Source organism: Polyodon spathula, chromosome 17, assembly GCF_017654505.1.
Source record: "Polyodon spathula isolate WHYD16114869_AA chromosome 17, ASM1765450v1, whole genome shotgun sequence".
Taxonomy (NCBI): domain Eukaryota; kingdom Metazoa; phylum Chordata; class Actinopteri; order Acipenseriformes; family Polyodontidae; genus Polyodon; species Polyodon spathula.
The window spans coordinates 32452104-32478565 of record NC_054550.1 but is presented as its reverse complement, the minus strand read 5'-3'; the positions used below and the strand labels follow the sequence as shown (position 1 = coordinate 32478565).

Below are 26462 nucleotides of genomic sequence, written 5' to 3'. Positions count from 1 at the left end.
CAATTCTATTGTATGGTATTGTATTGTGGTTCCCCTCCTCCAGTCAGAGTTGTATTTGCAGTGTTCCCATTACTGAAACTGTTTCTTTGAACTGTAATAAAAATATGCATACTGTACAATGTGCATTGAGCAATCAGCAATGAAGTCTGCTTTACAGGATTCTCCACTAATAGAGTATGATTTGCTCTCAGATACCAATTAACAAGGTAAAAACAATTACATTGGTGAGGCAACTATAGTTTCTGTATTGCATCTCCAGCTCGCTCCCACCCATATTAAGAAAAAAAAGTATATAAGCACAAAGAAAGAGTATGACAGAAGAAAACTTAAAGACCTCAACTAAACAAGGAACATAATTTACAGTCCAGAATCTTCATAGCACACCAAGGCCTGACAAAAATAACTTGAAATCTCATTTATAAGAACGATACATTCAAACTCACACAGGAGTCTATGAGGATCTAATTCTGTAAGAGAATGGAACGCGCATACTGTGCGTTGCTTAGTTTAAAATGCAAAATGTGGACTTTATCTGGTGTTGTGATTCAGCAGCATCCATCACTGTATGCAAATGCTGCCTGCTGGTTAAGATATTCTAATGTAAACCACCCTGAAGATGTAAAGGAATTAACACAAACAGATCGGGGCAGTTAAAACACAGAGTGGTCAGGAGATAGAAGGGATCGTTAGTGTTAAGGGAAGGCTTATAACGTTCTCCCTCTACCTGTCTATGGGAAATAAAAGATTGTTTAAAAGAGAGGGAGAGTTGTTGTTCAATTTATTTATTTATAATGTATTATATCCCATCGGCTGACTTTACCTTGGATACAGCCTCTGTTTTACTTCCCTTCCCAATCCAACCCACATGCCTCACCTCAATGCATTTTTTTCTATGCAAAAAAACCCCTATATATATATATATATATATATATATATATATATATATATATATATATATATATATATATATAATGTATCAGGTTATTAATGTTCTATTATTAAACATATACATGTGATTGGATTGGCTATTGTACATTTTAATATAGAAGGCAAGGGTTAGGGTTAGGCAAAGTGTCAATAAGATAACGTTATCATTTGTATTGTCTGACTTTGTGGTGAATTTCATGCCTGTGCTATTTATTCACACAAGCAGTAGCAATGTGAGCTACACTTCCCAGAGTCTGAACCCTGGAGGATCCATGCTCAGAGGATGAGTACAGCAGGTACTTCAGTATTCAAGCCAATCCAAACCTATGCCTGCCTAAAAGATGGCCTGCAAGGAATTGTGGTAAATGTGACTAAGAACTGGACTGAATCTTCACTGAACTCATTTCACATCCTGCTCTCTAAGCTGCCATATAAATCATTATGACCTTGGCTACATTCAAACCTGCCTTTGTACCAATTGCCAGTCATTATCAGCCACCTAGCCCTGTAACATGTTTAATTTCTAATACGGGTCAACAAAACTCTGTCCTTGCTAAATTCCTGCCTGGATATTTCCCAAGAAAGCCATCAGTTATCACAAAAATACTTGTTTTTTGGCTGTTCCTTGCAGGCCAGTGAGGTATATGACAGAGACAGTAGTCAGAGTTCTGTACTGGGCAAGCTAGACTGCACAGCATTGCAAGGGAAGGCATTATTATCATTACATTAATGTGACATTAATTGCTTTTACTTTTTCACTCCATTAAGTGTGCACTATCTCTTTGGGACGCTGCCCAGATGGTTTATCGCTCCTGTGCTGTTGGTAGCGTCATTAATGGAGTAAGACATGGAGCTATAAAATAATTGCGCCACAGTGTTAAAAATGTTCATCGCACTAATTGAAAAGTAATTGCAGAGGTATAGAGCAACTGTCACATCATAAAACCCATTTCATTAGAAAGGAGTCTGGTTTCCTGTAAAGGTGCAGTGTTTGCTTGTACATATAAAGAGGCCTCTTATAGTCAAAGAGGACCAATTAACACTCGCTGACATGACATGTTCACAAAATGATGTATTGAAAAGGGGATTGCGGAAGTTTGATTTTGCTGTACTTTTTTGAATAAGATTTTTGAAAGGCGAAAGGCCATGAAACAAAGGCTGAACAAAAATGGAAAAAAGGCAACCATTTGTATAGACCTAATTTAATTAGATCTGTTTCTGAGCTGCATAGTAGATCCATGTTTTAAACTGTAACATCAAACTAAACACTATTCACTGGTAGTTAAAATGGAACCAAGTTCACAAAGCCTGAAATACTTTTTCTTTTTTAATAGAGAAAGGAGCATATGCTTGTTTAAGATATCATTAATAAAACAAAGACAGCATTGTGGTATCTGCCAGCATTGATTATTTTTCAGCCTCTGTTTAACAAATCCAAATTATTGACCATTAATTTACTGCATGTGTGGGATAAAGCAATGGACAGTGAACTTGTCCTGAAGGATTGGGGTCAGGTGCAGGGATCCCACATTCATAGCGAGATATTCAATAGTGCTGTGTAACCCCTTCCACCGCATGCTATTCCCTGTGATCGATGGCATTGTGTGAAGATGTAGGATGAAATGCGAGCGATTGATCAGGGTGGTTAGGGTGGCATGTTTATTGATGGCCTTTGATTTGTGTTGCTTGCATTTCGATTTCTTAATCTGTGGGAGGTTATAATGAGAGCTTGAGGATGGGGGTGGAGGGTTAGATTTATCCAGGAGTCCAGATGTCACCCCCCGCCCCACACCTCCATTCAAAGTCAATATCAGCAACAGTCAGCATCAACGGGAAAGGGAAACATCTCTGCTCCATTCCACACATTCAGCTCACTCTCGATCTAATATTGTTCTGAAGAGCTCAATATTTCATGATGCAATTTGATGGCTATTTTGTAGTAGCAACATCAATGTAGCCATACAGTATTTTCTTTTCGAAATTCTAATGATTCTCTATTTCTATTGCAGGGTTTAATTGGGAGAGTGGAGAGTATTTGAAATAATTTACAAAAAGTAAAATAGGATAAGATGATACTGTATGTGGTTTACTTGGGAGTTCACCAGATATTGTGGAATATTGGTACCTGGGATACATAGAGGATGCTCCATGGAATACAGTGTTTATTTGCAGAATGAAGACGTCAAAATAATCCATGACAGTGACAATTATATTTTATATATATATATATATTATATATATATATATATATATTATATATATATATATATAATATATATTACAAAAAAAAAACAATTAACAAAACAAATGTTACTTTTAAATTAAACTGCCTAATGTGGTTATAATTCACCAGATGGAGATACACATTTGGTTATTATTGTTGCACCCCACAAAAATTATATGGAAATTGTTTGTGTTATACATAATATACTGTAATATTTGTATCCCAAATATTACACATACAAATATTTTAAAATGGTAACAGGTTGGAACTAAAAAAATGGAAATGTCTCCACAAGTATTATTAATAGAACCTATGTGTAATAGTAATGCCATTTATGCTTCGCTAGAAAATGCATTTTAACAAGATGGCTATTACCTTGGTGCAATATGCTTGATCTGTGTAGCGCTCATTAACACATCCAGTGGAAGGGGTTTTTTGCATCTTTATCATGCCATATATTTCCCATTGGATTAATGAAATTAGTGTGGCTATCGCTAATGTTGCGCGGACAGCAGGATTATGAAATTTGCTAATTAATATGCATTCGGTAAACTGGAGGTCATCGGTATTCTCCATGAATAAAGTATTTTACCCTCTGGATCTTTAAGGTTAGAGCTGAGGTTCAATTTTGTTGGTCTCTCGCAGGGTGAGATCAGTGTCCACATGTCTAGAGGAGCCTCGTACTGCACTGCCCACGTGGTGACCGGTCAACAGCAAGTTCATCTGACAATTTTTCAGTCAAGACAATGCTTTAAATAGCAACCTTTATTACAATATGAAATCTTATAGATTTCCAAAAACACTGAACTCAAACAATGCTTGAAGAAAAATAAAAAGTAGAACAAAAATAGTGGGAGCACAGCCTCATCCGTCAGAGCTTGTAGATTGACCGATGAATAAATGCGGTGTACTAGGAACTGCATTACTGATACTATAGATTTCCTGCCTGAAAACCTTGCAAGCTTTATATAAATTGCGTGCATTGGGTAAATTGTATGAAAATGTTGCTTTAAAAGGTGTCGGAAAGTTGCCTGATGTTAACTAGAAAGGAACTCCTATTTTTATATTTAAATGTGCATGAGGAGCAGCAGGAATGTGGAGCTGAATGAAGTCAAGAAAGGGGAACCGGGGGACGCACTCAACTGTACTTCAGTAGTGAAGTTAAAAAAAAATTAAAAAAAAAACATCAAAAGAACAGTGTTAGGGAGGGCCTAGCGGAATTCTATCCGAGGACAAGAGCAACCCGCCACTGCTGGTGAGATTGAGACAGGCCCATTTGTCATGCTTTTGATGGTGGGGTCTCTCTGATCTGAGGCTGGCTGCCTCTCTGCAGCTGTTTGTTGTGTGATTTTGTATAGTAGTAACTTGGCTGTGCTCCTTTCACATGGGACCTCAACAGCTGTCAGGTTGAAATAATTTGTTTGTGCGCTTCGGTCTAGTCTGACTTCAAATCCCAAAGGGACAGTGAGTCTTTTTTTTCCGAGTCTCAGAGAACAAAATGTAAATCTTCCAAGAAACTCTGGCCAACAGGGGCAGCACCCAGTACTGTAAATCTCTCAAGATAACCTCTCTCTCTCTCTCTCTCTCTCTCTCTCTCTCTCTCTCTCTCTCTCTCTCTCTCTCTCTCTCTCTTTCTCTCTCTCAAACCAGAAAAAAAAGTTAATAAGCAGACTAAATATGCATCAAGGTAAGCTATGGTATGGACCTCATATGTACATTGGACAATATAAATAGATGAAGCCGGTCTCTGCATTTCTGTTGTGTACTGTGAGGAGTAAAAAATGAGGATCATTTTGAGAATGGCTCCAGATCCAAACACCTGGTGCAACTTCCCTTTAAAAAAAACAGTAGTAGACATCCAGCAGCCATAGTAAGCATGTACTGAAAGTTGATGTCATAGATTCCTAACAGTTGATGTACAGTAACACTTACTGTTTGTAGCTAGCAACAGCTGCCATAAGCTGCCATCACAAAGTTTCTTACAGTTTTAATTAGGGGAATAAAATATGTCAAAGTAGAGGCAGAGTGTCATACATGAGAGAGAGAGAGAGAAAGAAAGAGAGAGAGAGAGAGAGAGAGAGAGAGAGAGAGAGAGAGAGAGAGAGAGAGAGGGGAGACTGCTGATGAACTATTACTGTTTAACCCTTTCTCTGCCTAACCCCGATGAAAGGCAATCCCGTTCCCCCTTTAAACCTAGCAAGTGTTTAACATGGCTCTTGAAGAAGCAGCGATCAGTCTTTGAAGACTCCTTCATGTTGATTCATAACTCTAGCTAGTGGGGCCACCAATGGAAGTCAATGAATGAATGTCATTTGTATTGAGAAGTTTTTAATGCAGAAGTTGTAATCCATTTTTCTTAATAAGTTTATTAGTTAATCCAAATCCAATGTTTATAAATTCAGTACGTGAAGTAGGTTATAAGTATGACAAGCAGAGAAGAGCAACCAATAATTTTAAAAAAAGTGTTAGCCTTTCCTTGACACAATTAATAGCTACAGGTTGATGTAATTATAAACAGGGGAAAACAGGTGTCTCTTTTTTTTAGATGGGGATATTGTGATACAGACAGTGTTTTACAGTAAATACTTAAAGAGACAATGTTTCTAAGATTTTGAAGGTAACCACCAGTAGGCACAAACAAAAGTAAAAAGAGCCGATTGGGAAACACTTTGAAATAGCCCTGTAGAGTCCTGTAAGAGTTGAAATGCTGATGCACAGGAGTGTGGTGGAAAAAAGAAATGGTTCAGAACATCAGCTTCACACACTTGTCTCAACTCATTGATTTCAACCAAGGTCTACAGATAGCAGTACAAGAAAATGTTACTGAAGCATTTTAACTTCAAATCAGCCTTGATAACACTGATGCAAAAACATGTCATGAAAATGTGCTCTTTTGTACTTTTGTCGTAGGCTGGACCCCCAGGTACAGTACAGTATATGAACACTGTTTTTCATGTATAATAATAATAATAATAATAATAATAATAATAATAATAATAATAATTAGCAAAAACATGTTTTCTTTATAGTCTTACTTTATAATAACCTTAAATATGTATGTACAATGTGATGTCAGTAATGGAAAGAACTGATATATTATTGACATTGGATTTGTCTTTCTTATTTTTAAATTTATTAATACCTAGTATCGAGTTGAAAATGTGTGAAATCACTGGTGCAGCAGAAAATAAATCTGAAAGGACAGTTTAATATTAATTGCAGTTCAACAGGTGGTCTTTAGATGGAGCTCTTCTCATTAGAATACATTAAAGCTTGTCTAAAGGAGGATCTGCCCTTTGGTAACACTGGGAGACGGGGAAAGGCACCCTTACCTGTCCTTGAGCCGGGAAAGGGGGTACTCAACATGCGGTGCGTTGGAGGCTTGTCATTTATTTATAAAACAAGGACCTTTTTTCTTTTAAACTGCTACGTGTCACTTTAAAATAGCTGGTAAAGTGGTAAATGATTTAATAGTACAGTACAGTGTTGTTCTGCAGGAATGTATGATCATATGCAATGCTGTCTGATTGAGACAGAGTGAAACTACAGGTTTGCTATTATCCAGGGCCATTGTGTCTCATAGAAAATACATAAATGATTTGATAAATAAGTCTATATTACTGATTGCTATCACTGTTTGGTATGCTTCTGAATAATTGCAATCCATGATAATACTTTACACTTAGTATCTTTAACTACACTGTGATTACATAGTTAGTGTGATTTAGTAGTTAAATTGTGAATACAATGTAAAAAAAAAACACATGTGCAAATACAATGTACTTGCAAAAGAAGCTAGAAACTGCCAACATTTTTCATTTTGTAATTAAGCACGTTATTGGATTGTAAATTCACAACAATGTGTATTTTACTGTGTTACTACAGTGTAATTCCAGTGTAGTTAAAGACACTTAATGTAACGTTATCACCAGTTTCAATAACATAAATCTGTATTAATTGAAATTAAAAAAAAATAGATAATTATGCCTTTTCATCGGTTCTAGATGTTTCTTTTTTTTTTTAAATGAACATCGGTTTGCTAAGGTTACTTTACAACATAATTCAAAGTGTTCACTTTAGGTTGTTTTCAGGTGGAGATTCCTGCACTCTAGCAAAAAACATTGTAAATTAATTTCTAATTTCTTGTCATTTTCATTCTGGTACATTATTTGCAGAAGGACTTCTCATCAGCTTGTATACTGAAAGTTTTTTTTTTTTTTTGCAGTACAGCAAGGGATATGTTTTTGAATAAGTATATGTATTTGACCACATTGATTGAATCCAGGCCATTAATTAGAAGATATGTATTCTTCAACATATGGTCTTATTTAATGGCTTGGAACATTTCAGATACAATATACCAAGACACAGATTCTTGCAAGGACATATACGCTACGTTAAATAAGCACTTAGACAGAATCAGGCACAATCAGCGGTGTCAATGAAATGTTAAATATGCAGTTGGAAGTCAACAGACAAGTGCCAATGAAAGGTTCCAAGCTGGCTAGCCCAGCTCCAAGTGAATGCCATTAATTGATCGAAAAGGATCTCTATTATCTTTACTTAATCTGTCATTTTACAGAAAGGCTGCTCTAGATGCTGAAAAAGCATTGTTCTGGAGGTTGAATGGCTCCCAAATGGAATTATTTCTGTAGCGCTGGATCACAAAGGAAGCAAGTCGCGTATTTATTAAAGTGTTAATGTTTCGGCGCAAGGTCAAACGGGACAGATGAGTGAGCAGGACTGGCGAGGAGAGCTGCAATTCAGCCCCCAGGCCCAGCCTCTGCAGACTGAGACCATATTGAAATTAGCAAATGGACTGCACAGTGTCATTTACTGCCAATCTGAAGACACATTTCAGAGGGGGGTGGGGGGTGTCCTGCTTCTGTACAGCACAGCAGTAGCTGGGACACATATACGGGACACTCAGTGGATTGGATGAATAATTTCCTTGCATCAATAATTCTTCCCTTCCCTTAATTAATTAATTATATATATATATATATATATATATATATATATATATATATATATATATATATATATATATATATATATATATATATATATATATATATAAATGTTTTTAAGTTTGTTTGCCAGTATACATTTTAAGGTTAATTAAAGAACATTGAAATATGTTTGGTTTTGCTGGCAAGTGGTGAATTATAATGTGAAAGATCCCTGTTTTGCTTAGTAGAAAGAAAACTGATCTCCTACCAAACTCTCCAAAACATTGATTTTTCTTTAAGAGGTGTTGCTAACACAGATTGTCATCTCTGTTTTTTACACAAACTTTTTTTTGTGCCACGATGTCTTGAGATGTTTTGAGACATATAGGGTTAGGGTTAGGGTTAAGGCTTAGTACTTCATAAGAATTAATGAGTAATCCTACATGTACAGATTATATAATTCAAATTGTCCTTAAATGCTAGTCAATACCACAAAGAGGAAATTGCAGTAGTGTTTTATTATTTACATTTTGACACCTGAAACAGTTAGATGTTACATATTAAATAAAAACAGAATTCAATTCAAGCTAAAAAACAATAGCACATGTGTTTATAAAACGAAGCGCTAGGTTGGGATATATTACAGAAATGACCGATTCCTATAGTGTAAATATTAGCTTGGCTGTAGTTTAGATTTCAAGGTCCTACATAATGTAATTAATTTGCATCTCATTTGAATTGAATGGACACGAACCACAAACCATATGGAAACAATTTGTGTTTGTAAAATGGTAAGTGATACTGAACTAAACATCACCCGAAATATATATATATATATATATATATATATATATATATATATATATATATATATATATATATATATATATATATATATATATATTGTGCATGTGATGTCAGTATTATTAGGTCATCAGCTGCTAGGAGGAGATTCATTCCAATAAGGATCAAGACTTGGTCAGGCATAAATCCTACACAGGTTGATCCCCAAAAGCCTTTTCCTCTGTGACCATTATAAATACCTCAAGTCTATTTGGGTATTCCTGGCATTTTTTATGACTAGTACAAAATATCATGTGCATCCATGAGTAGATTTTGCTCATTTCCTTCTCTTAAATAACATGAGCTTACTCTGCTACTCTCTGAAACCAGAGCCCAGCCTTCCCTCTACAGAGCCATTTACCAGCTTGTCTTACCTTCCCAATGTAGTCAAGTACCAGACAGAAATGCTTTCTAATTAGAGCTCTGTTGCTTATTCAACATGTCCTAAATAGACAATCCAAATATCCCTGCAACCCAGTAATGAGTATCACTGGACATGTGTTGTTGTAAAGGAACGTTATCAACAGCATTGCACAGGCTATAGCAATACACTGTTATTATAAGGACATGTAACTAAAACATTTATAAGATATCGTATAATTACTTTATAATCTAACATGCAGCTTTAAAGCAGTCATCAAAATGCAATGGCAATAAACCATTATTCTTTGTTAATAATCGTCAAAACCTTTATAGGTTTTATACATAGGATCCATAAACTAATGTTTGATCCAAAATACTAGAAAAAAAGTTGATGAGTCTACATATAAAAGAAAAGATTAAGAACCGTTTTCTGAGACTTAGATCTGGGCAATGGCCAGAAGTATGATACAGTAGATATAGCAGATACAGTAGCTGCTGCACAGTCCTGTCTGCAGGGTCTCCTCAGTGCACTAAGACCACTTTGCCACTGACGCTATGCACAGGTCCCCTGTCTGGTGGGGGACCTTTCGGTTGCCACAGGGTATTATTCTGCAGCTGAAATACTGAAACAGAAGAAGAAACACAGACACCTAATACGTTTGCTTCCAGCAGCATTAGTGAAGTTCCGCACATTGTGTAAGGAGAGAGGGGCAGGGTTACTGTGTCTTTCCTGCTCCTCTGCCCTACCTCTCCTGCTATTAGTGAAGCTATTGATCAGCTGGAATGGACTGCAAAAACAGCCTAAATGGTTATACAGCAGCTCCCTCTGAGGCATGTAAGGGCTACTTTGGCAAATTATTTATGCCCTTCTCAGATTGACTATTAAGCCATTATTTGTCTTTTGTTTTAGAGCCTCTTGGAATATGTTTTTAACGTATCGGACTGAAATGATCAAGTGGAAATTTGAAGGAGTCTAATTCTATGAAATACTTAGCTGCTGGAACTTTTAAGTTACATGCATTTAGCAGAGCAATATTCATTCATTGTAAAATAAGACAAATGTTCTTAAACAGTAGAATAATTATTATTATTTTTTTTTTTAAAGCTGTTATTGTTGCATTATTTTAGGAATCCACAGAAAATATTGTTCATTCACTGTTGCTCTGGGCCTGTTTATTTCTATACTCTATATAATTCCATAATTATACAACTGTAAACAATTTGATTGATTTCCTAGTATTACAATAATATAATAACATGTATAGTAAAATAAAATAAAATGATTGCCTATCACAGTTCATCTTATAATTAGTTTTTCTTAACTTTTCTTAAATATTTTAAACAGTGTGGAGTAAAGGTGTTAAGTACGTGTGTTATTCATTTAAACCTTACAGTGGTGTTGGTACCACTCAAAAAGCTGATTATTAGATTATTTATAAACCAAGAAGTCATCATTGTAGAACAAAAGGTATTTTTATTAAACATATTTACACAAGATAAATAAATAATTTTTCACAGTTACACATGATTTGAAGTGCACAGGACACCAAAAGTACAGCACAAGACATTGTCATGAAACTCTACACAGCAGAACATAATGATCATTTGAATATGATGCCTTTATAGAGGCAAGAGTGAAAGCTGAAAAACAACCAACCAACAAAAAACCAAATAATAAAGGGACAATGTGACAGTGGAACCGGTGTCTGCTTTCACAGAGGGAGATCACAGATTATTTCCTTCTTTGAATTGCGTAATAGTTTTCTCCAGTTAAATACATTATTTTAGCAATGTGATTCAGTGTACTGCTATAGATAGATACACAGCATCACATTTTCACCTAATTTCATTTAAGCAGTACGTACAACAGGAACGAATTACATTGCAACCAAATACTGCGTTCTTAAACATTGACAGCTGACGGCACACGTTTCGAAGGACAACATGTGTTCGTCTTTGCCACTTCTGAGTCAGGGCAGGGGTGGTAGCGGAAGGCTGAGCCTAAGTAAAAGTGGGCATTTCAAACTGGGAGAAAAACGGGTTAAAAATGAATTGACGACTACTCAATTAAAAAAAAAAAAAAATCTGAAATTAGATTTATTTGATTTAATAATGTGTAATCATGTCACAATTTGAGTTAGAATTTCCATTTACGGCCAGACTAATCTGCAAATGTTAGTAATGAAAATTGAATATTAATATATATGAAAATTAAATGAGAACACCAACCTCAAAGAAAAAAAAAGACAGCCACATTTTTACCAAATGAGGTGAACTAACAACATTATGCAATATTGTTGGCTTTATTCTGCTAAATTCTGTATAAATTTGATTGTTGCTGCATCACTACAAGGACGTTTAGGGTTACACTGACAAAGGATTATCCCGAAATGTTCATATACTTACTATCTTACAGTTCTACCTTGTTTAAAGTTATGGATGATGTTTGACATTAAATGCAATTTAAAAAACCCTGTATATTGAAAATGGTTTTAAATGCAAAAAGTAGGGCACTTCAAACAAAGAGTTTTGTTATTCATATGCACCAAATTGTATTTTAAACAGGTTTTTTTTTTTCTTAGTTTTTTATATACAGCACATAGCGATGAAAGTGGCCTGTTTGTTGGAATGAACACATTCACAAACGCAACTCAAAATAATATATTTCTGTTAATTTGAAATACCAGAGCTGCCATTGTGTTAGGGCTAGTGCAAATGGAATAAAAAGGACCACGGAAAATGAAACAAGAAGAGAAATCATCTGCTTCCACATTCTGGCCATCCCCAAGACAGATAAAACCAAATGCAGTACTCCTTTAATTGTCCTATTTCTTTTGAGAATTTCGGTTTAGAAAATGATTATAATTAATTGGGTATATACCATTTTAGCTACTTAAAATAAATTATGAAACAGATTTTTCGTTTATGTTCTTGTACTAGTTTTTCTTTTAATATAATTGTCTTAAATTGCCCTTAGAAGTATATAGATCTGGGAATTCAAAGTCCCAGAATCCTCTAGTTCTAGAAAGTTAGATTTTTATTTTCCTTGAGTGTCTGGTTCCTCCTTCTCAGCAATCATCTCCAGACCAGAGCTGTTTAATGACACGCCAGCAGCATCTTCCAGGCATGTGTGTTTTGTAGAATTTCACTAGCCTTAAAATACGCATGTGTGCATGAGTCAATATGTAAATCTTCCTATGGCTTTTATAACTTAAAGACACGTGTCATCAAATTACCAGAATCACTAAAAGCATTTGTGAAGCAGATGAATGTGTTTGCAAGTGGGTGGATCAAAGTATTTAGCTTCTGTGTGCATTGACTTACAAGGTCCTTTACTTTAACATTAGAACACAGTATCAAGTAACACGATTCTTCAACGATCATTCCAAAAGTAGTCTTTTTTTGTTGTTGTTGTTTTTTTTTAATTTAAATTAAAAAAAGAAGGAATAACATCTCACATTTTGTGTGTCTTAAAACCTGAAATAAGATTAAACATCAGTTTGACAGCAGTAACAGTCATCAAGGGTTTTTTTTTTTGGGGGGGGGGGGGGGATGGACAGTAAGACGAATACATTTGGCATTAAATGCATTTGTAAGGTTGACACAGTGTTTGTTTTTTGAAAGCTTAGTTAGGCTAACAACAGAGGATGCAAGTCACACAGCCCTAATGTCTGAGTACCATACTGTAAATCTATCTGTTTTTTTTTTTTTTAAACCATACAGAAAAATATTTTCTTTTTGTGAAAACGACTGCGGGATGCAGCTTTTTTAAATATGGACTTCAAAAGGTTTTCATTGTAGTCAATAAAAAGATGTTTTTGCTACATTATATATTGTGTTTTTGAAATCTAAGATTAATAGTCTACACAAAACTGCACAAATTGATTTGAATACATTGTTCTCTTCCTGAGATGTTCAGCTAAACAGTATTTCACTGCCCATTTGCTACAAGTGACACTGTATGCTTCTGTACATACTCTAAGAAGGCAAGCTTGGGGATCCTGATGTTACAATTAAGTGGCAATAGTTAAATATGTGTAGTTACTATACACTGTAGTGTATCAACCAATCACAGTGAAGTATTTGCCAAAATTCTAGTAATCTTATCCAATAGACAGATGTCACTCTGTGCATAGAACACCATAACTAACTCAAAAAAAACAAAAAAGAAACCAAAAAATAAATAAATAAATCACTGGAAGCTTTTAAAAACACACGTTTCTGCAGCAGTGCTTCTGTTTTTAATAAATACTCTCACCACAACACAGCACCTGTTGGCCTACACGCATTATTCAGGGTCTATTGCAGTTGATTTTGAACTGAACCATTTCACGACCAGAGGAGGGGGGGAAATAAAAGTTATTTTTCATTTTAAAGCTATTTCTGAGTATAATCTTCATTCTTGTGATTTACATTAAGTTAATCCATTGCGTGTAGGGTGCCTCCTCATTTCAATTAGCTTCAGTCTGCAGTGCTCTCACCCTAAACTGCAGCTGGTATCTCCTATACAATAAGAGACACCCTACATATGACGTATTAACATGTATTACACTGTTATTACACATACAACTGTGTTACATTGTAATTAGCTTGCCCCATTGGATCTCAACACATAAAAGTGGTGTGAAGTTTGTACACTTTGTTTTTCTATTGAGAGCATTACACTGCCATTTCAGACTTGCACTGTCTGTTGCCACCGCTTCTCAAACAGCACCATAATCTGGAACTGAATACGATATATAACAGAATGATTCACAGTTTTCTTAACAAAAAACATAGATATTGCTAGATGAATTCTCAGCAATGTCTATTTACACAGTGGCCAAAAAGTAGACAGCACATCATAAATATTTATGGGGGGATCACTTTCTAAGATTAAACACCATTATTCTACACATTTTTTTTGTACAACAAAGTAAAATAAACCCAATTATATTATCACCTCCAGTTTGGTTAAATAGAAAAAGCTTGTGGTCTGTGGCCGGAAGACAAGGCAGCACCTGAAATGCAGGCTGTTGAGATGCTGTGGTATGTTCACAGCCAGGATGAAAATTAGGCTGTTAGAAGAATGGCTGGGGCATTACTATACAACCAGGTTTGTAGTTTAGACAGTAGTTCTGTTTGTTGATGCCCTGCGCTTAGAATCTTAGAACTTTTTGCAATTGTGGCTTAGCTTATACAGTACATAACTAATTTAAATTACAGTTAATATTCAAGCAATGTCTTTAGTTCATTGTGGCAACAATACACTCCACCTTATCTAGATATAGCAACTTGCCTTGTCCTTCTGCAATTGCACTTGTATTTGGCTCACAATGATTATTATCTATCAGGTAATTTTGTCTCTTCATGTAGTCTAGCTTTTGGTTTTGTTGGTTTTTAATTAATAAAAAAAGGACTGACTTTTTAATAGCTGATCATTGATCATTTGTAATAGTTTAGGTGTAAATCAGCATTAGTTAGTTAATCACAATGGCACACACACACACTTTATTTCAAAACGAGGGGAGGAGGGAAGAGGTTTCCCACTAAGAGACTTTGTGTACTGTGTATTTTTTCTTTTATGACCACAGACCATGAAAACAAACAAAAAAAAGTATCTTACCTCTTACCACTGTACATAGTATTATTATATATTTTAAATTAATCTGCATCATTTGTTTGTTAATAATTTCTCAGTTTATTTATTTATTTTTTGTTTTGTTTTCACAAAGTCTTTATTCCAGAGTTTTTTTTTTCATCTGCCTCTCACTCTCGACGTTGTGGTTAAGCAGTAGTCAGGGTCTTCAGTCAGACTTTTGCTTCTAACATTTCCAGAAAGAGTTTGTGCATGGGAACTTTGCCCTGTAGTTTGATGCTGTAAAAGTGTTGCACTGCTTTGGTGGCGGTCTGGCGGAGGAGGGGGAGGGTCATCAGGAGCTTGCCTGTCCGTCGAGGGTCCTCCTGGTGCTGGCTATCCTCGTAGTCCTGCAGGGCCTCATGCAGAGCGTCCTGGAGCTTCTGTACCGCCTCCACATCTTCTATGTGCATAGAATCTGTAAGAAGTAACAAGGAAAACTTTAATAGGCTTGCCCAGAGTTAGAACGATGGGCTGCAGGAACTTGGTGTCCAAGTTAATACAACACTGTACAGTTAAGAAGGCAGATTGAGTTCTTCCTCGAAACAAACTCAGAATGTTCATTCAGTGCATTAAAGCTGAGCATGAGTTTTGGTCTAAGCCTGGATGTCTTTTTGCCTCAGACCGAAGAGACTGAAAATCAATGTAATCCGACAGATACACAGGTTCATGTGGAATGAATATCAGCCTGTCAAAACTCAATCCCCGGAGTACAAGAATACACATCAAAAACTGCCATATGTACTGTATACCCTCAATAATGCACATACACACTGTACATGTGTATTTCAGTGTGTCTCATGTCTTGATGATCCACATTTTATTATTATTATTATTATTATTATTATTATTATTATTATTATTATTATTATTATTATTATCAATTTCTATTTTCATGTTGACCTAAGCAAGGACATTTCTACTGCGCCCCCCGGTTCTAATTTATCAACCACTCCTTGCTATACCTGGCTCCAAACATGCATGTTACAACCCATGGCAGAAACATCAGTGTTCCCTTCTCATGCATTGACTTCCCTCACCTTGATGCACATTTCACATCACAAGACAAAAATGAGACTCTAAAATTCCATGGGAATTCATTGCCTGGAACAATTGTATTCTCAAGTCCTTGAAACATTTATCACTCTATATTAAAGTCGCACTGTGAATTAAGAGAGGCAGACTCTACCTGAAAGGGCATACCGGAACATTTAGATCATTACTCGGTTAAGGATGCTTATAAATATTTTCATACCATTAGCCATTCACATTCTAGATGCAAGAAAACCACAAAAAAAATGGGTTTAATATTTATTTTTAAAAAATGATTGGTGCTTGCAATCTACAGTGCAGGAATTATCTTCAGGCTGCAATGCAAAATCTAACACAGTATAATGCAATTAATAAAATGTACATTTAAAAAATGCATTTATTGTCTGACACAGTAAGGTTGGTATAGCATGTACCATGCAAGTGAAAAAATAACTCTGAAGAAATAATTTCCTTGCAATCCATCAGAGGACCTGTGTCGATCCAATTGATAAACTGCTAATTACAAAATCAATGGCTATGAATTTTCACAGCTGTCAGACCGAGGGCCTCCCAGGGGAGCGATCTCTCCGAGTCCTTGTTTAAAGGTTCAGAGGACTCCCTCCCCTACAAAGGTTTGTCATTTGAAAGCAAAGCAAAGCTCCTGATCAGCATTTTCATTTTTCAGAGGGACAAAAAAAAGCCCAGGCAGGCATTGATCAGGCAGGGACAAGGCCACCTTCTGAAAAGCAAACTGTCGATACGGCTGCAGCATCTTCTCATTGGAACAAACGAGGCCCGTCGCTTCCTGATGCTCAGTCCATTCCACTTAACACATTTTATTGACAGCCACTGTGTTCCTAATGAAATGCTAAATCCATCTCCTGTGGCTGACTTGCCCTGCAGCCACCACTGTTATGGTGATAGAGAGAATAGAGAAATACCACAACAGGGACTGAGTGTTAAATTAAAAACAAAGCAATCTGTGCCTCTGCTTTCAGGCTTGTTTTCCTGGTTTTTCCCAGACAGATTACAATTCAGCATGGGGAATTGCATATCCCAAGTACGCCTGGCAATGTTTTAATGTGTAGGCAGAGTATGTTCTGTCACAGTTGAAAAGGTTTTCTTTGTTGTTTTGTAATTTATTGTCGGACATGTTCCTCAACAGTGTTTTTAAACTGCTTGATTTCAAGAGTGTTTTTGTCAGCACGGAATACCATTTATTGCCAAATAATTCCTGTTTAAAATATGTTGGCCTTTAGATGTACTTGATTAAGTAAGGAGTTTCATTATATAGCATTGCATGGTAAAAAAAAAACAGTATTGCAAATGAAACAACTTGTATCCATGATGAAAGAATAATTAGGCATCACCAGTTAAAACAGTAGAGCCAGAAAGCTGGAGTCAGCAGCTCGGTACTGGGAATTTGAGGATATTTTGAAATTTAAGTAATATCTGCTGTAGGTGAAAAATGCAAAACATAAATAACTTACAGCCCACATATTCTGAAAACACACGGAGTAGGAGAAAAAGGTGGCCTAAGCTCTCAATGTCAAACTAATATATTCTCTGTTATATATGCATTATGTGTTATATGCAATGTGTTATATGCACTGTTAATTGCACAGACTTATACACAAGAAGAAGGTCAACTGGGCCTCTGTGGTCAAAAAACATAAAAACAAATCTCTTTGCACCCACCTGAGTTGGCAAGTGCGATTGCTTTGAGCGTGACAAACTCCTCCTTCTCCATCTTGAGCTTCTTGAACTTGCGCACCAACTGCAGGATGGACACGTAGAGGTCGAGCAGGCCGGTGAGGCGCGAGTGCTCCTCATCCATGATGTAGTCCTCTGCGTAGACCAGCTCGTCCTCGTAGGGCAGCGAGCGGAACACGATGCCCAGGATCAGGATCTCCATCCAGGCACTCTGCAGGAGGCTCATCTGATCTCCCAGTGACAGGTTCGAAAAACCTGCACCGTCAATGACAGAAATAAAGAAATTACTACATCAGCAAGGAGGTTCAGATATAGTCTCTTTGACCCTTTGTCAGTATGATAAGCCTGGCTTGGTCTTAGGAGCTGGGAGTCGCTTCAGGCACTTCCACTTAGATATAGCCAAAAAGTAGTTGCCTTACCCCAGGCAACTACAAATGAACACAGCTAACAGCATTGCTTTTACAGAACTGCAAACAGTTGTAGCAATATCTGAATGACGTTTTTTTAATCTTGAGGTGTGTTCTGCATTTCCAGTTGTCTCTAAGTGCCGGATTTCCCACTGCGGGCAAATATTGTTATGTATACAACCTTGTAACATTCTTAAAATGATATTACTGAATATTTCAAAGACTAGGACATTTAGCAAGGTTTTATAGACAGTATGAAGACAAACCTTAATACAAGACTAGAATAAGATTTAAGGCTAAACAAATATGCAGATCTGCACAGTATGGTCCCCCTGTTTGCAGTGCTTTATTTGAAACCATGTCTAAATGTCTAAATGCTGGAGCTCACTCAATAGCACGAGTGAGTTTTTTTGACCTGCAGTGCTTGTCCTCCATTTTTGCTACTAATGCCATAGATGGCAAGTGCACTCCCTCTGTGGAATAAAACAGCACGAAGGAAACAACGAGAGGGAGTCTAGACACTTCAGCCTGTAAGCCAACAGTATATGCAGCTCCCTTGTTTACTTGTTAGGTTGTTTCTATCAACATTGAATACCTTAAATACCAGGTCACACCAGGCAGGTAAAAATAGCTTGTTAGTCAAGATACAAACATCCAATTCTTTACTTAACCTTTTCATTTTAAGCAAGCCGATATGAACTCCTGAACCTCAATAAAAAGGCCCAAAAAATAAATAATGAACCCAGAAATTAAGAAAGAATAAATCTATCACAAGAAAGAGATCGATAGATAGATAGTAGATAGCCATCTCTCCTTTTTACTTGGATGTCAATAAACACTTTAACACTCCTCATTCTCTCTCTCTCCTCCACGGTCCCTGAACATTCAGTACGTTTACCTCAAGGCATCCTATTCTGACAGCCTATTAGCCCCCCTCACACAGTCTGATGATTAAAATGATTGCTTTTACTGTTTACTGTTGAGTTACTATCTTCTGCCTTGTAATTAAAAGGCTGATGATTACTGTATTGACCAGGGCAGATTTATATATATATATAGATATATATATATATATATATATATATATATATATATATATATATATATATATATATATTTTTTTTTTTTATCTCATTTCTGGAGGAGTAGGGGTAGGTGATGTTTATCAACCTGACACTTTTCAGAGGTTGTGCCACTGTGGGAAAGGGGGTACCCGAGTGTCCCATTTCTATTATCGGGCTGATGAACACAAAAAGTGCTTTAGGATACATTAATTAACAGATTGTAATCTGCCTTCACAATGTGAAGGGTAATCAATAGGTACAAGAATAGAGGCGTCCGATCAAACAGAACACTGTTGTGGAGAAGGCAGACTGTCTGCAGGGTCGGACAGGCAGACCAACTTCGACTCCTTCGCCAAACAGAGAACGAAACCAGGTCATGTATGTTTCGTGTATTGTGAATGCATTTAATATACAGCCCACTCTGCACTTAGGCAAGCATGTCTATTTTGTTTCTCTGCTAAGTTAATTCTACCACTAAATCTGTTAGACAAAGAATTGTAGGGATTTAAAAAATGTGTTTACAGTGTCAAGGCAGATCTGTGTGTTTTTTTTTAAACAATTATTTGTATTAATTTTCCAATTTTCTCCCAATTTGGAATGTCCAATTATTATTCAACGTGGTTCTCCACTGCAACCCCCGAACTAACTCAGGAGAGACAAGCTTTTTTTCAGCTCAGCAAGCCCGCTATGAAGCCATATCCAGAACTTACAGCGTCGGAGGACCACGCAGTTCTGAATTGCATACAGGCCGGCCTGCAGGAGCCCGGCCAGCCACAGGGGTCGCTGGTGTGCAGTGAGTCAAGGACTCCCCAGCTGACCTAACCCCTACCCCACCCGGGCAGCGCTTGGCCAATTGTTCGCCGCCCCCTGGGAACTCCCGTCCACGGTGGACTGTGGCGTAGCTTGGATTCAAACCAGCGATCTCGAAGCTATAGGGTGCATCCTGCACTCCAGGTGCAGTGCCTTTACCAGATATGTCACTTGGGAGCCCAAGACAGATATGTTGACTGGGACTTGATGAAGTCTGTGTTATGAGCTGTGTGGTTTTGCAAAGAAAAATGTGACTGAGAGCACAAGGCAGCAAACCTCAACTACCTAGCATTCACACATATGGTAAGGTCTAGTTATTCTTTTTCATTTTTTTTATGCACAATATGGAACAAATAAAATACATGAACTGAAGCAAGGAGTTTACCTGGGTAGTTAACTATGCATGCCAAATGAGTGTAATATGAGGTGAGTTTGAAGGGTTTGAATTAAGACAATTGAAGACAAATCACCTTCAAACGTAAACAAGGTAAGAGTCTTTCCTTTGAAGCTTAAATAAACGTTCCAAACGGGATACTGTGTCTGGAGTGGCTCTTTCCGCTCAATTGAATTCAGTAATGAAGTGACTTGGAGTCACTGGGGTCAGTCTCCCGCTGCAGCCTGAGAAGCCTTTCTGCACCGAGGCAGCCACGTTAAGTGCCTTTTGTGCAGGTGATTTCCTCTAATGAAATATCAATATTTACATCTTCATTTCCAACCTACAGGTTTTCTGCATGACCAAACATGACACAATATTGAACAAACTAATGTAGAAGTCTATACCAAGGAAAAGCACTTCCGATTTTAATCTTCTAAACGCCTAAATAAGAAAAACAATAACCTCTAGGAACAGAAAAGGCGCTGTTTATGTCTTCTGATCCTGAGTTGCTAATTGTAAAAATGATGATACCAGCTTTCTCAAATGATCTGTCAGGAGATATGGGGATACACTAGTGTCATACAGTACCAAAAAAAAAATCATAGGTCTAATATTTAAGCCTAGTGCTTAATATAGAATGCATTATAGCAGTTGAATTCACGTGTATAGTATTACACACATATTTACATTGATCTACTGTACATATTATCTGTATTTCACACAAGCACTGTACATATATGTTTAGACTAGCCTGTTAATTGATTCATGTTCACATTACTGTTAGTTTTATTATGCAGTTTGGGTCTGTTAACATTTTTTCCACCCGATAGCCTTAAACCCGTGTACAGTAATATCATGTCATTGCTGTTGAATATAAAGTTGTGAAAACATGAGGTACTGTGTCCTTCCCTTGAAGTACACTGGGCTGACAATACCCTGGTGTTTCAATTTCTTTCAGTCTGTGCTGTAAGGAGCAGGCGAGAGAGAGAGAGAGAGAGAGAGAGAGAGAGAGAGAGAGAGGAGAGAGAGAGAGAGAGAGGAGAGAGAGATCGAGAGGTTGCGTATGAGGAGAGAGAGAGAGAGAGAGAGAGAGAGAGAGAGAGAGAGAGTATGAGTCAGAAAGACATCACTACAGAATCCCATGCATCTCTGTCTCTCTGAATACCTTCTATTGTACAGTTGTGTGCGGCTATTAGAGAGAGAGATGTTCTATATTGTTACACAGGAAGTGACAGCTCTGCCCCTCTGCTCTGATGCAAACGACAGCAGCACCAGCAAGAGGTTCATCGCTCATTTCACTTTTAACGTGGTTTAGACTTTTTTTTTATACTTATGACAGGGAGAGCTGACAGATCTGTTCAGTCGTGATCATTTTTACTCCTCAGAATATCATGGCAAAAGAAGGGTTGCAGTGCACATGTAATATAAATAATGGGACAGACGGATGCATGCAAAAATGATGGGAGTGGGGTATTTGCGGCCAGTTTTACCCTGCTTAGACACCTTGCTTACTAAATATTTTGTCTTTAAAAGAAAACCATACCTAAGTGAATACAATTGTATTCTGGATACATTAGTCCTGAAAATATCCTTTGCACTACGATAGCATTATGCATTATGGTGCAATTTCTAACTATGCAGTATATGCTGAAATGGGTAAAAATAAAGGAGCCTGGACCAGCCAGATCTCATTTTAAATTGTCCATGTTAGGCAGGGGTGTAATTCTAATGGCAGAAGGTAATACTTTTTGGCTAACCAGACTTTGTTGTACCACTGTCCTAGGCAAAGCAATTTATTATAAACCTTGTTTGGCTAAATGGTTTTGATCTTTCCTTGGTGGCTGATAAAGTAACTTCGCTAAAGGTCCCTCCTTGACCCCTGACCCTGACTCCACAGCCTTTCAATTAAAATGTGCTGACATGCAGCTGACAGAGAGCTCACCGTATGGTATGCAAATTGTGTACAGCACATGTCGATTCACAAGCAAGTGTGTGAAAAAAAACATCGCCTGCTGTGGGAAGAAAAAAAAAGAAGGAAAAAATAGATAGCGGGTAGAGAAATGCCTAAAAAAAAGATTAAACAGTAAAAGTGACAGTAAAAAGATAAATAGATTCTCCGAAGTGATTAAAATTGAATGCGTCTATATAATCAGCAGAGCCTGTATCTGAGCTTCCCGGCTCTCCCAGTCAGTGGAATGCGATTTATTTAGCTTCCAGCAAAAAAAAAAAAAGTAAGAGGGAGAGGGCAATCTCTCTTTCTCACTTGATAAATTTCAAACTGTCATCTTTATCTTGAAACAGATCTGTTCAGAATCATACAGTAGGGAGGACACTTTTTAAAAAAAAATGTGGTGCGTTTTCTTTATTAAAAAACAAAATAAAAAATAATAGAGGGTGTGTTTTATGGGCTGTTACGTGATTAGATCTGCAGGGCCGCTTTGTACCAATGATCAGAGGCTGGTTCATTTTTTAGAGCTGGGTCGAGAATTCAAATCTCCTAATTTGTGCTGAGCGGAGTTCATATTCTATTCATGTATTATTGTTTCCGTCTCCCTGGGGGATAGTCGTGGTAATAAAAGGAGATGTAATTATGAGACTCTGTGGCCCCTCCAGTTGCAGCCCCTTCATATTTCATTCTCAATCACAGTGCTTGGTTTTTTTTTAGTGAGAGTAATTCTTACCCGACAGGGGCAGATCTATCACGGCTAACAATCAAGCAGGAAAACGGCCCTAAAGCTGCAGCTGTAACTAGGGGCAATCTCACTTCAGCAAGCAGAGTACCCTTTCAACGTCTATTTATAAATCTCCCCAGTTAAAACACTGTTGCTTCCAAATCGAAGTTTCCAAAATGATAACATTTAAAGGCGATGTAAAAATCAAGATAAAAAGTGACAAGTCTCACAGGTTCTTTTTCTGTTTTATTTTTTGCAACTATCAATTTTATCAATTTATTTCACTGATTCTGAAGTAGTCTGTAAAATGGAGGAAATGCTTCAGGGTTTATCAGTTACAGTTCTTCAACAGTTTTACTGTACAAAATGGCCCCACTCACACCCTAACATTCGGTAAATGTTATAGTTCAAGGTCCCTGTCAACTCTTAACTGTAATATCAACTCTTAATATGTTAAACCTACTAATGCTATTTGTCTCTATAGTTACCATAATTTTATGAAAATATAGTCCTTGAGAGTATTCATACACACTAATAACCTGCTACTACACTGTACCAGAGGAACCTTGTTTACACACACACACACACACACACACACACACACACACACACACACACACACACACGTTTGCATTCTTATATTTGTGGGGACTTCTCATTGACTTCTCATATTTTTATTCATTATTCCTAACTCCGTCAGAAAAATCCACACAGAGTACAAGTTGACAACAAACTAAATATTTTGGAATTTTTTTTAAGGCATGTTTAGTTCTTAAAAACGTGTTTTATAAAGTGGGGACATCCCCACAGAATTGTTTTTCCAGGAGTTAATATCTTTGTGGGGACTTTTTCTTGGGGACATGTTGTAGTAATATAGCCTTGAAGTCGAGGAATGCTATTCTTGATGCCACTGATTCTCAGACTGACTCACAGCAAAACCAAAATATGAATCATCACGGTCTAGAATCCTTACAAACAGAAGAAAATAACACACCAGGCATTATACACACATATAGTATCATATTATCTGTTTTAAAGTAGGTTTTACATTAATTATTTTATAGGTACCATTTTATATATATTTATCTCTGGCTGCTAAATCACCTGACCCTAATTCGGGTCACCAGTCTCATGCCAGCTCATTTAACCTTTGGTCACTGCCGTTCACAAAAAGGGGCTCAGTATTCGAGTGAGCGAATGTCAAAAATACCCTTAGTAATAATCTGTATCAAATCCAGGCCCCTTAACTGAGTGTCGCCCTGTCTCAGGGGTGCATATTGCATTTTATTTCATTTTGGGGATCTTAGAAACAACAGTTTGTCATAATTTGCACCATGCCCCTTATAAAAATGTACCACTGTACTGTATTTTTGCAGTTTTACCATGCTTTCCCGTGGTAATACTTTGCATTTACGATAGTTCACCCTAGTTTGCCATGTTTATTAATATGCTTTACCATACCTTGCTATTCTTTACAATGCTTCCCTATGCTTTACCATGCTTTAACTATGATTTGTTAACCTTTACTTTGCTTTTACTATGGCAAATGTTTATACATTAAAGCAATGTTATCTATCTCCTGGTAAATTCCTGATGAGAAACCTTTGCATGGATGTCAATGATTCCTTATCTATCCAAACAAAACAAATTAAAATAAAAGCACTAGCTTCAGCACTGTCAGCTTTTTAAATTATGTTTCCATACCCTTTAGGGCAGTGCTGACGCTCGCAATGGCAGCGGAAACATTGGTAGAACCCGCCAATGTTTCAGACAGATATAGGTACAGTATGTGCACTGGCAAAAAGTCAACAGAGACACACTCACAACGCCAGAGCTGAGTGTTTGTAAAACTGCTATTCGATGGAGCACTGAAGGGAAATGTCCTTTTAGTTACTCTGCACATATTTGTGGAACATCATTTGGCTTACTGCAGATATGAATAGGGATTTCTGCAGCATTATAAATTGCAAGTACCATTGCAAATAGCACAATTCCAAATACAAAACTGTATAAAATTCTAAGATTAAAGAGAATGTTTGTATAACCAGGAGTCCTGCAAACAGGCCATTGGCCAAGCAAATTCTAGGTTAAACACAGTATAAGCTGACCACATTCCGTTTTCCACAGAGCTGATATGATCACTCCCTGCTATCACTTCCCTCCCCTCAGCTTCTCTCGAAATCTCTAGTATGCCTCATTGATGTTTAGTTGCAGCATCCCCTTGATTACTCGATTTATCTTTATAACTCTACGTCAGACAATAAATTGAATATACTAAAAGCTGTCTGTTGGTCTCTGTATTTAATAAAGTGTGCTGATGAGGTGCTGATTTATCGCCTGGCCATTCTCCTGCTGTATTCACACTCTATTACAAGGAGATTACAAAGCTTGAGTGGGATCAGCATTGCAACACAGTAACTAGATTTGAGAATTTAATAGAAAAAAAAGGCAGCAGGAGAAAAAAATGAATTGGTTGCTTCGCATATTGTATGTAAAAGTTCCATTGCCATTATATTTCAATATATTGTTAAAATAATCCAGACATTTCTTGAAATGACTAATGTTCTGGAAGCATACAGCATGCATTTGAAAATGTGGGTATATCAATTTAGCATATTTTAACAATGTGTAAATATACTGTACACATATAAACTGGAAATTAAATAGAACATGCCAATACTTATTAATAGACACATATGGTCAGTGTATAGATATGATTCCTCTGTCCTGGGTGTCTGACCCCTCATTGCACTCAGTATTTGCAGTATTTGTTAGATCAAGGATTGGTATAGGGTAAAGATGAAGGAATGGTAGATACCATTGTAAACTAACGCAGAACGCTTCTCTGTCTTTTAAGGAACGAGGAATTGACTGCTACCCAACAAATAGCAATACGTGTCAAAGGCCTTTAGTACCTTTGTAACTGTAAGCTATCTGTCACAGGCTCATTCTCATCAATGTAAAGTCAATCAAATTAGATGAGCTAGCCTCTGCACCGATGCATTTAAAGGGACAAATTTGTACTGTTAGCCCTAACTGCAAGCAAATCAACAGCAGATTAAATACCACAGTGGCAGTACCAGAACGTTCCGAAATATTGTACATAACACAGCTCTTGCAGAGCTTGATATACCTCTGCAACAACTGTTTTTTTTAAATTTTATATACAGAAGTGTTATATGTGCAAGACAGATATCTGAGTATTTGACTTTCTACTGACGCCTTGATTCAGTTGGCCCTTTGAGGGCATTATGAAGTTTATTAGGTTTAGCAGTTAAATAAAATACAACAATGTTAATGCCAGCAATATACTGTAAGAATTGTTACATGGTAAATGATGAATTGTAATTAAACCAGTGAGTGCAGATAAAACCCGTGACAACCAAATTCTGATGTGCATCATAACAGATGAACATATTCCAGTTTTATTTTTTATTTTTTTTGCACTTTGACGGATGACCT

General features: G+C 36.9%; 1 protein-coding gene across 1 annotated transcript in view; it reads right to left on the bottom strand.

Annotated features, from left to right (window-relative positions):
* Nucleotides 1–10817: 10817 nt before the first annotated feature.
* Nucleotides 10818–26462, bottom strand: part of LOC121329494 (steroid hormone receptor ERR2-like) — a 50400-nt gene continuing 34755 nt past the window's right edge. The window contains exons 6-7 of the mRNA XM_041275076.1: nucleotides 17657–17926; nucleotides 10818–15344 (exon numbers count right to left, since the gene is read on the bottom strand). Coding sequence (XP_041131010.1) covers nucleotides 15100–15344; nucleotides 17657–17926 — 515 coding nt within the window. The 3' untranslated portion in view covers nucleotides 10818–15099. The remainder of the gene's footprint in view (nucleotides 15345–17656; nucleotides 17927–26462) is intronic.